The sequence below is a fragment of the Mus musculus genome, chromosome 12 (assembly GCF_000001635.26).
Source record: "Mus musculus strain C57BL/6J chromosome 12, GRCm38.p6 C57BL/6J".
Classification (NCBI taxonomy): Eukaryota; Metazoa; Chordata; class Mammalia; order Rodentia; family Muridae; genus Mus; species Mus musculus.
The window spans coordinates 51,954,609-51,971,752 of record NC_000078.6 but is presented as its reverse complement, the minus strand read 5'-3'; the positions used below and the strand labels follow the sequence as shown (position 1 = coordinate 51,971,752).

The following is a 17,144-nucleotide window of genomic DNA, read 5'->3' as shown; positions in this document are numbered from 1 at the left end:
ATTATAGTGGAAAAACACATCTGACTCAGAGCCACGGACTCCGCGTGGAATCTTCACATAGTCCTTTTACAGTTAGGTTCCTGTTAAAAGTTCTTTAGAGTCCCTTCCTCGGGTAAGATTCCATCATATCCTCCTTCAGCTCCGGCCCTGCCTGAATATTTCCAGGCTCCTGAAGTGTCTGCCTTTTAAGCCGCAAGTGTAGATTCTGACTGGCGACAAAAATAGACAAAAATAGTTGTGGCCGGAATCTCCGGACTGGAGGACAGCACGCTGTCCTAGAAGTGACTTCTGCCTCAGGAGCTCCCATCGCTCTCTCGGCGGTGGAGTAGTCACGCCTGCCACAGTGTGCGCTCCCTGGCTCGGCGGGCGGCTGGCCAGCCTGGGCGCGGGAGGGGCCGGGCCCTCCCAATGGCCGCTCCCGCCGCGCTGTCAGCCCCGCCCGCCCTCCCAGCTCCGCATTCGCCCGCGGGGAGCCGGGTGCCGCTGTGCTGTCGCGGAGCCGGGAACGTGGCACAGCCGGGACGGGTGTGAGCTCAGGGCGTCTCTGCAGGCAAGCCGGGAGATCCGGAGAGGAAGCTGGGGGCGGCGTGCTTAGGGACTGGGCGGGAGCGGCTGGAGCCGGGTGGCGCGGGTCCCGGGTGGGCGCGGTGCGGAGGCTGAGGACCCGGCCCGGTGGGACGGAGCCGAGGGGGACGGGGTCCCGGCTGCAGGCACAGACGGGACACGGGGGCTGACTGCGGCGTGGCGGGTTTCCTCCTCAGCCCAACAGGTAGGCGGGGTCGGCAGCTGCGGGGCTGGGACGCGGGAGGGGAAAGTCGGGGACCCGGTCGCCTGCCCCGCGGCTGGGGACCCGCCCTGCACCTCCAGGTCGGCCCCCAGCAGCAGAGAGTGGACGTTGCCAGAAGTTTCCAGGTCTTCTTAAGAAGGAAAGCCTTCGCCAGGGGCGTTTGCGGAGTCGGTGGAAACGTTTGTTTTTTATTTTCCTTTATTTGCTTATTTCACGCCAGCAAGAAAGAGATCATCTCAAATGATTGCAAATCGTTTGCAAATCGTTAGAAACTTCGTAAAGCACCTAATGGAACTTAGTAACCGTAACGTGTACCTCTGACAAGTTAAGGGAATTTGAACTCTCAGGTCAGACAAATTAGATGGTTTGTAGTCTTTTGGGTTGTGCGTGGTTTATAAGAATGCTAGTCACCCTAAAGGAACTAAAGAGCTTAGAGATAAGGAGAAGTTTAAGGAAGTAAAAAAAAAAAAAAGCCCTATAACAGTTCAGGACTTTGAAAAACAATGCTGGGAGATTAACTTAAGTTAACCCTAATGCAAGGTTGCCTGGTTTTATTTCGCAAACATCTTAGAGACAATGTCTGAGGATGAGGTTTGATTATTTATTTGAGACGGTCTCAAACCTGCCTCTGCCTTCAGAGTGTTGGAATTTAAGGGGTGCACTAATACACAGAGGCAAAGAATGAGATTTTAGATAAGCATCCAAAAACGAATAAAGCCAGGCTTAACGTTGCACATCTGTAGTTCTAGTATTTAGGATGTTGAGGCAGAAAAGGGGAGCGTTCCCAGCCAACCTAGGCTTAGGTAGAGAGAGCCACATCAGCTAACTCACTTTCAAAAAAAAAAAAAAAAAAAACGAACACCAGAGAGCAAGGAGGCAGTTTTACTAAGATAGGGGCGGGAGAATATTGGAGAGCGGATTGGTTGTGCTGTGGAATGCACTTACTTTACATAGATAGCTGTAGGTCAAGAATAAACTCCTGACTTAACCTTTGGTACTCTTTATGGATCCTTGATTAGGTTACCTTTACTTGTTCTTTAATTATATTAGCGTTTGATGTTAGTAGCAGGAAAATACAGAGTTCCCAAATAACGGGGGAGGGGGTGGGGAGGTAGTAATATGCACATGTATTCGAAGGTGCTTGCACCCAGGACTGTCTGCCCTGCTCTCACTTTCTGCTTTTTTGGAGCAGGGTCTTCTCCCTAAACCTAGAGAAAGCCCTAGCAGTCTTTCTGCCCGCCACAGCGGTGCAGTTAGAAGTGCCTGCCCCGTCCACGTTTTTTTGTGGGTTTGATCTCGGGCCTTCATTCTTGCTCAGCCAGCCTTCTTACTTGCTGAACCATCTTCCCAGAATCCCACAGAACCTTTAAAATTTCTTAATTACTATCTAAAATTAACACCATCAATTTAAACTAATGAATGTACTCTCTGAGGGGAAAATTAAGGTTCCTTGTCTTTGCCCTGTGCGTTTCTGTTTTCCACCCTCCATTCTTTGCAGCTTAATTTTTAAGAGGGCAGTTGCTAACACCTTCATTAGCCTTTCTTATGGATAAAGTAAGGGGTTAACTTCTGAGTAGTCTAAATTCAACTATTCTAAATACCTGATAACCTATTTAATGACATTTAGAATCCCTTCTGAGTATTCTCTGGAGTTCTAGATCCAGTGTAGTGCTATGAGAGGCGTGGCTTTTCTGCCAGTTTATGGTTTTATCATTTCAGCAGCTTTGGTCTCTTGAGAGTGAAGAAAGGGGGGAGGTATGTTTCTGGTTGCTTTTTTTGTTTTGTTTTTAATTTAAGCATCAATCTCCATCCCTCCCTCCTCCATACTGAAAATCAAGTTGAGGGCGTTGAGCCTCTTCCCTCTCTTTTGAATATAACATTCACTATGTCTATCATAAGTTAGTTCTGCTCCAGAATTTTCCTTTAAACATGCTAATGACAGGGTTGGATTACTAGATCAGGTAAAATATTATTGAGGGGTCAGTGTAGACTTGAAATGGAAGGTGTCTCTATAGCAAGAAGCAAATGGGATTACTTCTTGGCCTTTTAAAGATCAAGTGTAGAACAGAATGAGATATTAGATATCTCATTAATATTAATTTAGTTAATATTAATATTAGATATTAGAACCCTGAATAAATACTCTGCATATTGAAATTGGACGTATGTCCAGAATTATGCTTTTTTAAAAAAAGTATCATATGGGTACAGAATCTCAATCTTAATTCCAAAGTCTAAAAAGCTATGAAATGTCTTTTGTTAAACTCATTTGTTAGCAAGGCTTGAACTGATTAAGGTGCTATTTGTAGTCATTATGTAATACACACACACAGCACCTTATCAGTTTGTATGTCTATGTGTATATGTACGTGTGTGTGTCTATAGACATATAAACAAATATATATTGCTGTAGAAATAACTATCATTTTGATGACAGAGGGCTTTCCATGTCAGCATGGAGATTTGATGCAGTCGGCAGTATATTTACTCTGTGAGATGGGTGGCCCATGACAGTAGCTGCTGGAAGGCAGAGAAATAAGGAGTTGTTCCAAGGAGCTGTCATTGTAAAATGAAGAGTGAGTGAAACAGGGATCGAGAAGCTGCGCCTGCCAGGAAAGCCCTCAGGGCAGTGTGGCTCCACGAGATGAGCCATGTACGAAGTTGTATAGTGATGAATTATAAGTGGAACCATCATGTGTCCTGGCCTTGGTGTGGAGCCATGGACCTGGACCCATGAAGATGAACTGGACTGTTGGGTCGTAGTGTGGTAAAGGGTGAGTCTGTGAGTGTTAACTAGAATAAGAGCTATAAAGGGCGGGGGTGGTGGTGGTGGTGGATCTGAAGCAAAGTGTGTCTCACAGTGAAACAAGGAAGTTCTATGTGGCAGATTGTGTAAGCAGCAGATAGAAGGATAGGTCTTTGGTTTTTTGAAAGGTAAATAAAGTTTCCTTTCCCCGCTTGCAACTTCTGCTGTGCTCAGGGATGATGGCGTCTCCTGCACTTGACAGTGCCTTTTACCTCTGCTGTTAAAGATAGCTTTATTGAGGTGTTCTGCTTCTCCCATCACTGGTCGCTGCCTGCTCTGGATTATTCCGGCTCTCAGGGGGTTTGCCCTTTCACACTTAATCTAGTTCACTATTCTACTCTGGCTAAAACTGGCTAATCCAGATAGCTGGATTATTTATCATGTCAAAATGGAATTAATAGGCGCTGAGGGATTTATGTCAAAGTTATGAGATCTCAAACAATGAATTGTTTTTTTTTCCTTTCTGATACTCAACTTTCAAGAAGGTACCAGATACATTGTGACTTTAGAGGACTGTTTGGGGGATGCAGGCAAGTGACGCTTCTTTTTTTTTTTAATATTTTTTATTACGTATTTTCCTCATTTACATTTCCAATGCTATACCAAAAGTCCCCCATACCCTCCCCGCCCCACTCCCCTACCCACCCACTCCCACTTTTTGGCCCTGGCGTTCCCCTGTACTGGGGCATATAAAGTTTGCAAGTCCAATGGGCCTCTCTTTCCACTGATGGCCGACTAGGCCATCATTTGATACATATGCAGCTAGAGACAAGAGCTCCGGGGTACTGGTTAGTTCATAATGTTGTTCCACCTATAGGGTTGCAGATCCCTTTAGCCCCTGGGTACTTTCTCTAGCTCCTCCATTGGGGGCCCTGTGATCCATCCAATAGCTGACTGTGAGCATCCACTTCTGTGTTTGCTAGGCCCCAGCATAGTCTCACAAGAGACAGCTATATCAGGGTCCTTTCAGCAAAATCTTGCTAGTATATGCAATGGTGTCAGCGTTTGGAGGCTGATTATGGGATGGATCCCTGGATATGGCAGTCTCTAGATGGTCCATCCTTTTGAAGTAATACTTCTTTTAGCTTCTTTGTGCTTTTGGGTTCTGAGACACCCAGATGCAATCTTCCATTTCAAAAAAAGAGATGGGAGAGTTTGGCATGTGGAATGCAGGATTATGGTTTTTTTAAAGAAGTACTAGCCAAAGCTGAAATAATACTCTGAGTACTTTCCGATCCTTCCTTCCGGGTTGAGACTCTTTGAAAGTAATGACTTTGAGGAACTCAGCAGGTTAATGAAAAGCTTCGGAGTGCTGGACGTGTACCAGAGTAAAGAGGAGAGGCAGGCTATGAGTTCTATAAGATGCCTCGGCAACTGTGTTAGTCGCTGCCATTCATAGCAGCCATTAGAAACCATATGAAGGAGTTAAAGGAGCATAGACATTGAAACTGGACATAGATGTTACTTCCGTCTATGTAAACTGTGTTTTCGCTTTGAGCAGATTTTCTTCCCCTCTCTTGCCTCTCAAAGTCCTTGCTTCTTTACTTCCTTCTTTGCTGTTGATCAAACCCAGGGTCTCATGCCTGCTGTGTAAGGGCTTTCCCACTGAGATAGACCCCAGCCTAAAGGCAGACTTGTTAATCCATTGTCTTTGTCAATAATAATAATAATAATAATAATAATAATAATAATAATAATAATATAGAGCTGGGTCTGGTACCACAGGTCTGTAAAATAACTGCTTTGGTGAGCAAAATAGAGTGTGAGTTGGATAGTTGTTGTCAACTTGACAGAAACTAGACTCAGTGGGGACCCTCAACTGAAGAATTGTCCTGATGACTAATTGATGTAGATGGTCTGTGCACTGTGGGCAGTGTTATCCCTAGGCACATGGGCCTTCTTGTATAGCTGAGCAGGCCAATAAGCAGTGTTCCTCCATGGTCTGCTTCAGTTTTCAACTTCAGGATTCCAACTTGACCTTGCCCTGGCTTCCTGAAATGATGGCCGTCGACGGAAGGATGAGGCAAATAAACCTTTTCATCTCCAGATTGGTTTTGGTCAGTAGTTTTTGGTTTTGTTTGGTTTGATTTTGTTTTATTTTGGTTTTTCAAGAAAGGGTTTTATTGTGTACTCCTGTACACTTCCTGGTGTCCTGGAACTGTAGACCAGGCTAGCCTCAAACTCACAGAGGTCCTCCTGCCTCTGGAGTGCTGGGTACCACTGCCTAGCATTTCACAGCAACTGAAAGTAAACTAGGACAGACACTGGTACCAGAGTGTGGGCCGTTGCTGGAAGGACCTGACCGTGTGGTCTTTTATGCCTTTGACTGTTTTGTGAGTATTTGGGACCTTAGGTTGGAAAAGCCATTGAGTGTTTCTTTTAGAGCTGTTGTAGGAGCTCAGAAGATCAGCATGCTGGGAGGAGTGCAGGTAACGGAGGCCTGGCTTCTGAAACTTCACAGGGAAGTTGGAGAGTGTCTAAAGGTTATGAAGGCCATTTGTGTGATAGATTTGAATTAAGAATGTATGAAAAGTACACCTTTGATTTACTGGGACAATAGATACTGGTTAGCTAGAGCTGAGAAATCAGCTGTGATCAACAAGAGACCAGTATCACTGAGGTGAAAACTGGGAAATATTTCCTTAGGGTGGGCACATAGAAGCTGTGGTTCAGAGGGGTTTAAGGCTGCATCTCAAACTGGCAGCTGACCTTAGTGTCATAAGTGTCTCCTATGTGGTACTGATTTTAGAGGCATGAAAGTGAAAAAGTGGGGGGGGGGGGGGTGGGCTATGAGGAGAAGCTGAGGCTTGACACTATGTAGCAGGTCAGAGTCCCTGAAGAGAGGCTGGGAGGCCATTGGTGAAGGTGCAGTCTCTGTTATAGACCCCAGCATATTAGGGATGGCAGGACCATGGAGTAACCACTAAGCTGGTGTGGGCCTGTGAGACAATTATGTGTGTGTGTGTGTGTGTGTGTGTGTGTGTGTGTGTGTGTGTGTTGTGTGTGTGTGTGTGTGTGTGTGTGTGTGTGTGTGTGTGGTGTGTGTGTGTGTGTGTGTGTGTGTGTGTGTGTGTGTGTGTAGTGTGTGTGTGTGTGTGTGTGTGAGCTGCCGAGCCCAGAAGATTGTGAGTTCCAGATGCTGGACACTGAGCCAGAGAATTTGATTTACGCTGTTGGATGTTTTTGCATTGATTTTAGTGTAGCTTTGCTTGGTCTTTCCTCTTGGAATAGGAAGTGTGGATCTTATTTTTAATTATATGGAGCTCTCAGTTGAGAAACAAGGTGATAAAAGGTCAATTATAGTTGTACAGGAAGAACAGGAAGCTTTATTTAAGAAATAGCAAGGTTTATTTAAGAAAATAAATGTCGCACACTTAAAAGTATTGTACAGCCACCACAGTAAGTGATTGTAAATATTGGCAGCCATTAAGCTTGCTGCTGGCGTTAGAGTTGGAGCAGCAGTTTTATGAAGTCATTTTTTTTTCAAGCAATGACTAAATGTACTTTGAGAAGTAGTTTTAGCCAGGTGTGATGTTGCATGGCTCGTCCCAGGTACTGCAAAGGCTAAAGTAGGAGGATCACAGGTTTAAGGTTAGCTTAGATAGCATAGCAAGACCTCATCTAAAAAAGGAAGTGCATGTCTAACATGTTGCTGCACACGTTCACTTTCAGTAGATAAATCTCAACAGAATATGAGGAAAATGAGGGCAGTGAAGCTCCTCTGTATGGAGTGTGCGGTTATATTAAAATTTAAAGGAGGCAACTCTGCCTCTGTAGACATCATCCTGAAAGCCAGACTTGAAGTCAGAGCCTCTGTGTGCAGTGTGTTTGCTTGTTCTGTTGCGAGCGAAGCTGTGTGGATCTCAGTGCAGCTGGAGGTGGGAAAATGAGGATGCCATGGGAGCTGCTGCTGCCCTTCAGAGCAGCTCGCATGAGGGTGCATGGGAGGTGTTAGTGGGAACAGTGTGCCCTGCTCACATGAGGGTGCATGGGGGCCGTTAGTGGGAACGTGTGTCCTGCTATGGGCTCCAGCCTTTTTGCTGAATTATTTATTATCACATTGTATTAGCTATTTTGCTTCTTGATAGATCATTTTACACCACAATATTGCTGCTGTCTAAGGGAAAAAAGTGTCTTTTCAGCAGTACTGTTAGCCTCCTGAAAGGGTAATTCGATTCTTAGATTGTCATTTACCCTGGTATTATGAGAGCATCTCTCTGTACACTAAGGTTAGTTTCCCTCCAGAGTCTTAGATATTGAGGACAAAAGTACAGTCTGCTTAAGTTTCTCAAGGGAAAGTATTTCTCTAGCATTTCTAAATTCTGTCCTTAATTGTGAATATTTTAGCCAGTTCATTTTAATAATTATTTTTCCTGTGTGCATGCATATAAGCATGTTTGGAACGTGGGGAACATGTATGAGGGGCTGTGCAGGCAAATACCTGAGCATGCCTGTGGAGGCTGGAAGTTGACCTCAGGAGTCCTCCTCCATCGCTTTCTATCTTATTCACTGAGGCGTGGTCTGTGAGTTGAACCCAGAGCTCCTTATATGGTTAGTCTGCCTTGGTCCAAGGATCCCGGTTTTTCCTTCCCAAATGCTGGGATGATAGGCAGGTCACCGAGCCCATTTAGCATTTACAAGGATGGGTTCTAGGATTCTAATTCCGACCATCACACTGGTATGACAGGTTCACAGTGCGCCATTTCATCAGCCCCACTTTGGTATTTTAAGAAAGGAAGGAGCTTTTAAAACAAGAAGCTAGAATTCATGTTATTTCTGTAAAACTTAATTCTTAGCAGCATTTTCCATACTGATCTTTTGGGTTTGTTTGTTTGTTTGTTTGTTTGTTTATTTGTTTGTAAATAAGATTTGATATAGCCCAGGATGGCCTTGGCTCACCTGTGTGTCTACAGATAATCTTTAACTATTTATTGCCTCTGCTTCCCAAGTAGTGGTGCCACCCACCACACAACCATGCCTAGATGTTTGTATTGTTCTTTGCCCCTTAAAAGTGACACTTCCAAAAATAAGCTAAGTTGGGCTTGTTTTGGTTTTGGGTGACTCTGGCCTCATCATGTGTATTGGGCATTGTAGCAGTAGTGGCAGGGAAAAAGCCACCAGATGGCTAGAGGACAGAACCCACACAGGTGGGTTTTCCCAGGGGCATGTCCTGGAATCTAGACATGGGTTCAAAGCAGCTAACACAAGTAAGATCCAGTGTGGGAATTCACTCAAATCTTTAAGGGATTTTCAGATATCTAGTAATTATGATGATCTGTAGTGTAAGTACTTTATACTAGGAATCACTCAGAAAGAAAAAATAAAAATTAAAACCTTCCTACATCTGACACCTGGTTTTCTAATATATCTTGCTGGCTTTCCCATTAAAATAATTAGTTTTGCTTAGTGAACCATAAGGCATGCATTTTATATATTTTAATTACCTATAGCAGTCAACCTTACTCTTCTGAACTATTTAATCTGATTCTTTTTGATGCATTAGAGAAGTCATCTCCTGTGTGTGTTACCGCACGTGTGCTTCATGTTGTTGATGCTGCTGCTTCTCTGACAGCTGCTGTGATGTTGGTTCCTAAAAGGGTCCTAGGTAGGCTCCTGGGGTCAAGTGATCCTACCCTTTCCGCTGCCTCATGGCTGGACTAGATGCTGTGTCTTCACACTGGAGCAGAAGTTTTTTTAATAAAATTAATTTTATTTGGGGTTTGTGTGTGTGTATATACCATCATATTTGTATACAAGTCAGAGGAGAACTTGCAAGAGTCAGTTTTCTCCTTCTACTCTGTAGGTCCTGGAACTTGAACTTAAGCTGTCAGGTTTGGTGACAAACACTTTGACCTGCTCAGCCATATCTCTGGCTCTCAAATAATTTGTTTGCTTGATTATTGATTGATTGATTGATTGATTTATCAGAAAAAAAAAGTTTGTTCATGACTAAATTCGGATAAGATGACCCTGCTGGGGGAGAGGGGATGGCCTTAAACCCCCAGAGCTGCAAGTGGCTCTTTATTAGAAAAGAGCAGACACTCTGGAGACCTGTACCAGAGACCTAGGGACGTGGTCAGCTTCACTACAGGATTTCAGTAGTATGTCTAGATATTCGGTCACTTGTTAAATACCTGTGGCACATTCAATACAAGGGTGTTTAGGATTCCATGAATGCTGAAAGTCTAACATAGGAGCTTATTAGCTGACCCTAAAACTAGGAGAATATAAATGGATTATCACTTGGTTTTAGTGATTTGGTTTTTTTTTTTGTTTTTGCCTGTTGACAGTCTGCCCTGTTTGGCCTGTCTGTCTTTTTGAAAGTAGACACTGGATGGGAAGATGAATTTGGGTCAGCTAACTGGAACTTACTCCTGGGACCTTTCTGGGATTGTCCTGCGGCAGTTCTAAAGCTATACTTAGTTAGCTGTGCTTTTACTTCTCGTTGGAATCTCCAGTATTCTCATGGCCTTCCTCTTCCTCACCTTTCACATCGTGTTGTTTCTCCACCGCAGGCTCGGTTCCTTAGGTGTAGTGCATACACCTAAGGTTCATATACATGAGAAGACTTGTGACCAGCTAAGAGAGTTTGCTGCAAGGAATGGAATTGGCTCACAGCTTGCTGCTCAATGAAGAAGCATCCAATCAGCTAGGTGCCGTTCAGAAGGCTGAGTTTATTTTTGAGTGGTTGAGATACTTGGAGAAGCTCTTGCTAGCAACAAACAGGGTGAGTAACATTGCAAGAGCTGATTTTTTTTTTCTGTTATGTGCCAGAAATGTTTGGTTCCATTTGTTTCTTTTCTTGCTTTGTCTATAGTCACCTATCAGTTTGTGAAAGGTAAAATTTCTTAAGATTAAGCAGTGAAATATGGTGGATTCCTTGTCCCTTCTGAAGTGTCTCTTTTAATTTTACAAATTCAAAAAAGCTGAAAGAAATCAGCCAATATGGGCTGGCAAGATGGCTCAGCAGGGAAGAGCACTGACTGTTCTTCCGAAGGTCCTGAGTTCAAATCCCAGCAACCACATAGTGGCTCACAACCACACGTAATGAGATCTGACACCCTCTTCTGGTGCACCTGAAGACAGCTACAGTGTACTTATCTATAATAATAAAGAAATCTTTGGGCTGGAGCGAGCAGGGACTGAGTGGGGCTGACCGGAGTGAGCAGGGATTGACCAGAGCGAGCAGAGGTCCTAAAAATTCAATTGCCAACAACCACATGAAGGCTCATAACCATCTTTACAGTTAGAGTGTACTCATATATGTAAAATAAATCAATAAATTTTTAAAAAAGAAATCAGCCAATATTTGTTTTATTACTTTAAACATATGTGTAACACTTGGGCTGGGTACAGATCAATAGTAGTGTGCTGGCCAAGCTGGCGTGAAGCCTTGAGTTCAGTCTCTAGTACTCTAAAGTCTGTCCATACATACATGCATACGTACATAAGTGCATACGTACATACGTGCATACGTACATACGTGCATACATATATGTATGCACACACACCACTTACCCACAACCACATTGTGGGTCATCTTTATTATCTTTTGCATCTTGTATTTCTCCAAATATGTAAAGTTCTGATGTTCTGTGGTGCTAAACAATCCTGTTGGAATTTTATTTTCAAAAACTGTAAAAAGCATAAAGAGAATATGAATTGAAAAGTTCTTTTATAAGCATACCCCTTCTCATAAAGCTAATGAAATAGATACAAAGAAAACTGAGTTCTCATACTGGGGGCCATCTAAAATGAGGATGTTTTATAGACTCACAGAGCGGGGTGTAATGCAAAAGGGATATGAACACACTGCACATGGAGAAACAGTGAACACACTGCATACCCAGCATACTCATGTACACGCACATGCACCCAACCCCACATGAATACATGTAAGATTTAATAAAAAACAAATGTTTGTTCATTTCAAAACTGATTTTAAATTAATTGAAGACCATTCTCATTCTGAAATAATTTATTGTTACCAGGTTCTGTAATATTAGAGATTTGATGAATTTGCTTACCTTCAAGAATTAAAAACTTAGCAGTGAAATATAGTTGATTCCTTGTCCTTCTGAAGTGTCTTTTAATTTTACATTAAAATTAGCTAGGTTTAGGGAAATAAGCTAAGATTACGTTCTGGGCCTGGAGAGATGGCTCAGCTGTAAGAACACTGGCTGCTTTTCTAGAGGACCCAGATTTAATTCCAAGTACTCACATTGCAATTTACAACTATTTGACTCCAGTTCTAGGGGACCCTACGTCCTCTTCAGGCTGTGCCCTTGGGTGTACATGTGGTGCATACATATGGGCTAAACACCAATATACATAAGATTTTTTTTTTAAAGAAAAGGGAAAAAGTTCGGTTTTTTGAGACAATTTCTCTGTGCTGTGTAGCCCTAGCTGTTCTAGAACTCTCTGTACACCAGGCTGGCCTCAAACTCGAGTTCCTGCCTCTGCTTCCTGAGTGCTGGGATTAAAGGCATCTGCCATCATGCTGAACTGGAAAACGTTTTTTGTTTGTTTGTTTGTTTGTTTGTTTTGTTATTTTAAAGATAAAATTCTGTCTACTAATTGAACACAAACTAAGTTGAGGAATTGAGGCCTCCGTGAGCCCCGAATGCCATGCCATTAGTGCTGTGGTGACTCCTTTTCAGAGCCCAGGTAAAGTAGAGCGGAACTGTTGGCATCTGCATGCATTCACTTCTATCAAAAGAAAACTGGGCTAGACTTAGGGAAAGACTTGGATAAGTCAGGAGGCTGCTGCAGGTCTATTCCGTGTTTTGGGTGTAGGCTGCCACCTTAATTGCTCACGTAAATGCGTGGGGGAGAGCTGGCTTAGTGAGAAGCTATAAAATCACAAACGCGTGCGTCTTTCACGTGGACGTAGATGAAATGGATCTCTGTCTCTGCTAATGGACTGAAGTGTATTTCAGAGCTTCCTTTTAGTGACAGCAAAGTGAAGAACCACTTGTTAGCCCAGCGCAGTGCCCGTGTCAGCAACTGTGAGCCCCAGTCAGAACAGTGCTGCGTGTTCCTGGACAGTCCATACTGTGAGGCTACAGGAGCTCCACTGACTGCCTTCTTTGTAGGAGGACGTCAGGGAGAAGCAGAAGACTCTTGTTGGGCAGCTCCTGTCCTTGCTGAACAGCTCCCCGGGACCCCCCACGCGCAAGCTCCTTGCTCAGGACCTGGCCATCCTTTATAGTGTTGGAGACACAGTCTCTGTTTATGAGACGATCGATAAATGTAATGATCTTATTCGGAGCAAAGATGACTCTCCAAGTTACCTTCCCACCAAACTGTAAGTTAAACATTAAAACCTAACAATACAAAATACTGTTTCATTGTATGGTTTTTCAAAAGTATATAAACTTTGACAGTTGGTTTTGAAATTAAGCGTAAATTCATTTTGTTTCAAGTTTTCTTTTTTTGCCTTTTGATTGATTGATTGATTGATTGATTGATTGATTGATTGATTTTGAGGCAGGGTCTCTCTATGTAGTCCTGGCTGACCTGGAACTTCCTATGTGGGTCAGGCTGGCCTTGAACTCACATAGATCCGTCTGTGTCTGTCTCCTGAATTTTGGGATTAAAAGCATTTGCCATGCCCAGTTTGATTCAATTTCTAATCTTTTAAAAAATAAAATTTAGCTGGGCAGTGGTAGCCGCACCTTTAATTCCAGCACTTGGAAAACATAGGCAGGCAAATTTCTGAATTTGCGGCCTGCCTGGTCTACAATGTGAGTTTCAGGACAGCTGGGCTACACAGACAAACCCAGTCTCAAAAAACAAAAACAAACAAACAAACAAAACATAAAAAACCATTTTTCTATCAAGGAAGTCCTTTTGGAAATATTGTAGTGGAGCTGGAGAGATGGCTCAGCAGGTAAGGTCCTTGTAGCTTTTACAGAAAACCTAGGTTCAGTTCTTAACAGCCATATGTTGTCTCACAACTGCCAGTAGCTCCAGTACCAGGAGATCCGGTGCCCTATTTTAACCTCCACAGGCACCAGGAATGCATATGATGCACATACATGCATACAGGCAAAACACTCGTACACATAAAATAATTCTTTAAAAGAAAATTCGAAAGCCAGGCGGTAGTGGCGCACGCCTTTAATCCCAGCACTCGGAGGCAGAGGCAGGCAGATTTCTGAGTTCGAGGCCAGCCTGGTCTACAAAGTGAGCTCCAGGACAGCCAGGGCTATACAGAGAAACCCTGTCTTGAAAAGCCAAAAAAAAAAAAAAAAAATCGGTGCCAAGAACATCTAACTCAGTAGTAGGAAGCATGCCAGGAAGGCCCGGCACTAGGTAACAGTAAGATGGGCCTGTCACTCACGGCCTAGCATTCACACAGGCCTTGGCTTCAAGCCCCAGTACTGTAATTCATAACCAGCACAACAGAAAGGCTGATTAAGACACGGTCAGTCTAGCTTTGAGATTGAAAACATCTTCCTTAGGAATGTTTTCAGTTCTTCAGATTTTGTTTGCTCTTTTACTTAAGTCTTAGTAGTAAACTAAGTAAAACTAAGACAGAAGAAAATACAGGTTAATGATAGATACTTCCCCACAGTTCGAAGCCCTTCAAGGAGGTGGAGGAATGGCTCAGTGGTTAAGAGCATGAACCACTCTTCCAGAAGGCCTTAATTGGATTCCTAACACCATGGGCAGGCAGCTCACAATTGCCTTTAACTCCAGAGCCAGGGGAATATGATGCCTCCCAACCCCCGGCTTTTGTGGGCACTGTGCTCACATACACATATGCAGGCACACACATATGCACACACACACATACCCACATAATTTTTTTACAATTTTAGTATCTGAAGATACTCTCCAAGATGTAAAAAGTACACCCATGAGAATAGCAGAAGTTTTAATAGTCACGTTTGCATAGTCTCACCATTTTTATGCCCTGCCCCCTGTTTTGGTCATGATGTCTTTTCTAATTTAAATGTTGTTTCAGTGCTGCTGTGGTGTGCTTGGGTTCCTTGTACAAGAAATTGGGTAGAATCCTGGCTAATGGCTTCACTGACACTGTGGTGAATATTCTTAAAGCGATGAAGAGTGCAGAGGTAAGTACAACTGAAGAATAGCATGGCAGCATTTTATGTGTTCTTATGTCTGGAGTTAATGAAAAGTTAGTATTTTTTAGCATGCAAAGTATCTGTGTGATTTAATCTATCAATTAAATATGTCTAGAACATGTACAATACCTGGGAAATAGATTAGTTATTGTCCTAGCATTGGAAAGGAGTAAGCACTGTGTAGTTAGAGGGAGGAGCAGGTACCTTTGTGGAGTTGTGTGTGTGTGTGTGTGTGTGTGTGTGTGTATGTGTGTGTTTTAGAGTTATTTTTTATTTTATGTGTTTTTGTCTTTTGCCTGCATGTGTGTATGTGCACCACAAGCATGCCTGGGGCTCTTTATAGGCAGAAGAGGGCATTGGATCCCCTGAAATGAGTTACAGATGATTGTGCGCTGCTTTGTGACTACTGGGAACTGAACATGGGTCCTCTGCTAGAGCAGTCAGTGCTCTTAACGGAAGAGCCACCTCTCCAGCCCTTGGTTTTTGGTGGTGAGATTGAACGTGGAGTCTGGTTAGACAAGTACTCTCCCTGAGGTAGAGCTATAGCGCAGGTCTGAGCCTCACAGAGTGCTGGGATATACTATGTACAGATAGTACTTTGTGTTGAGGTTTAATATGTACGGACAACACTTTTACATAGGGAGCTGAGTGATCAGTGTTTCTTGATGTCAGAATAAGTTGCTGAGTATATGAAGAAACCTGAATTTTCTTAAATGGGAAATAAACACAGTGCTTAGTGCTGTTCTTTGTGTAGACATCCACGTTATTCTTTACATTGTTCTTTTCTTTTTGGCAGTCTCAAGGCCGCTATGAGATCATGCTGAGTCTGCAGAGTATACTGACTGGGCTGGGTGCTGCCGCTGCACCGTGCCACAGGGACGTTTACAAGGCTGCCCGGTCCTGCTTAACAGACAGATCCATGGCTGTCCGATGTGCTGCTGCCAAGGTAAAATGGTCTAGTTGTCATTTCCCTAAACCGTGTACAGAGGGCGTGGAGTCCTCTCCACATGATGTTAGAAGTGCAACCCTAGAAATCAGCTCAGGGGGGCTCCACATGCTGATGTGAGGAGCCAGAGGCCAGAAAAAGAAGGTCGAGCTTCCACACTGGCCGATGCGTTCTGTTTCCTGCACGTCCTCTCCGTATCTGTGCGAACCACAGTGTGTGTGTTTAAGTTTATTATATTGTTCCTGGTTTTTTAATTGTCCTTGACATAGTCCACTGAGCAGAACAGTGAAGTCACTTGTTACTGCTTGAATTACTCTCATTGTTGCCCATATTTAACAGGTCAACTATAAAGGATTTTTTTTTAAATGTGCTTCTGGGAATTAGAAGGCGGTTGTCCTCACCTCTTTTGTAATTATATATATGAATTTTAATAGTTCTTGGTTATTCCCGTCAACATAGAAAATACTATGAAGTTGTAGCGGCTATTATATTTCTATAACTTACACAGATCTGAACCTGACATTTTTATTTTGTCTCTTCATTAATTTGTGTGTTCATTTGTATAGTGTCTTCTTGAACTCCAGAATGAGGCCATCTTTATGTGGAGCACAGACGTGGACAGTGTGGCCACACTATGTTTTAAGTCCTTTGAAGGTTCCAATTATGACGTGCGGATATCAGTTTCAAAACTGTTGGGTACAGTGTTGGCTAAAGCTGTAACTGCTAAGCATCCAGGAGCAGGTAAAGTTATTTATTTTCAGAGTGACTTCCTTGACTTAATCTCCTGTGTTGTAACATTGCAGCTACCCATTCTTAATTTTTGAGAAGCAGTTGTAGTTCACAAACATTGTTACATTGTTATAGGTCCTAAGATACCATTTTCAAACAATTAGGAAAGAACCCAAACAATTCTAGAAGTACTGTGCTTTATTCAATTATTGTCTTTTATAAAAAAGAGTTTTGGCCAGGCAGTGGTAGCATGTACCTTTAATCCCAGCACTTAGGAGGCAGAGGCAGGGGCAGAGGGGCAGAGGGGCAGAGGAGCAGAGGGGCAGAGGGGCAGAGAGAGGCAGAGAGAGGCAGAGAGGCAGAGGCAGAGGCAGAGGCAGGCACAGAAGCAGAGAGGCACAGAGGCAGAGGCAGAGGGATCTTTGTGAGTTTGAGACCAGCCTGGGCTACAGAGTGAGTTCCAGGACAGTCAGGAATACACAGAGAAATCCTGTCTGAAACAAAACTAACAACAACAAAAAAGAATTTCAAAGTATTTGTGTTATTCAATAAGACATAAGGCCTAAAATTTTTAAGTTATTTTAAGACTGTCTTATTTTATTTGGCTTTTTTTCTAGATTGGTTAAACAGCACACCTGATGTTTCAAACAGATGTTTGGAATTTATTCTGTTTAGACAATTTAGTTTTATTCTCTCTATATTCTCTTAAGTAGTAAACAAGGATGGGTATGTTTTAAAACAAAGTTTTAATTTATAGTGTATGTAAAACACTGGTGAACAATT

General features: G+C 43.1%; 1 protein-coding gene across 6 annotated transcripts in view; it reads left to right on the top strand.

Annotated features, from left to right (window-relative positions):
* Positions 1–381: 381 nt before the first annotated feature.
* The window catches only part of Heatr5a (HEAT repeat containing 5A), a 95,501-nt gene continuing 78,738 nt past the window's right edge, over positions 382–17,144 (top strand). For 3 of the 6 annotated variants that reach the window (XM_006516011.4, XM_006516012.4, XM_006516009.4), the window contains exons 1-6: positions 382–550; positions 10,109–10,320; positions 12,689–12,900; positions 14,566–14,674; positions 15,483–15,632; positions 16,199–16,373. In XM_006516011.4, coding sequence (XP_006516074.1) covers positions 10,195–10,320; positions 12,689–12,900; positions 14,566–14,674; positions 15,483–15,632; positions 16,199–16,373 — 772 coding nt within the window. In that variant the 5' untranslated portion in view covers positions 382–550; positions 10,109–10,194. Of the gene's footprint in view, positions 551–570; positions 770–10,108; positions 10,321–12,532; positions 12,901–14,565; positions 14,675–15,482; positions 15,633–16,198; positions 16,374–17,144 lie in introns of those variants that run through there. The other 3 variants (XM_030246778.1, NM_177171.4, XM_006516010.2) reach the window with 3 other exon arrangements.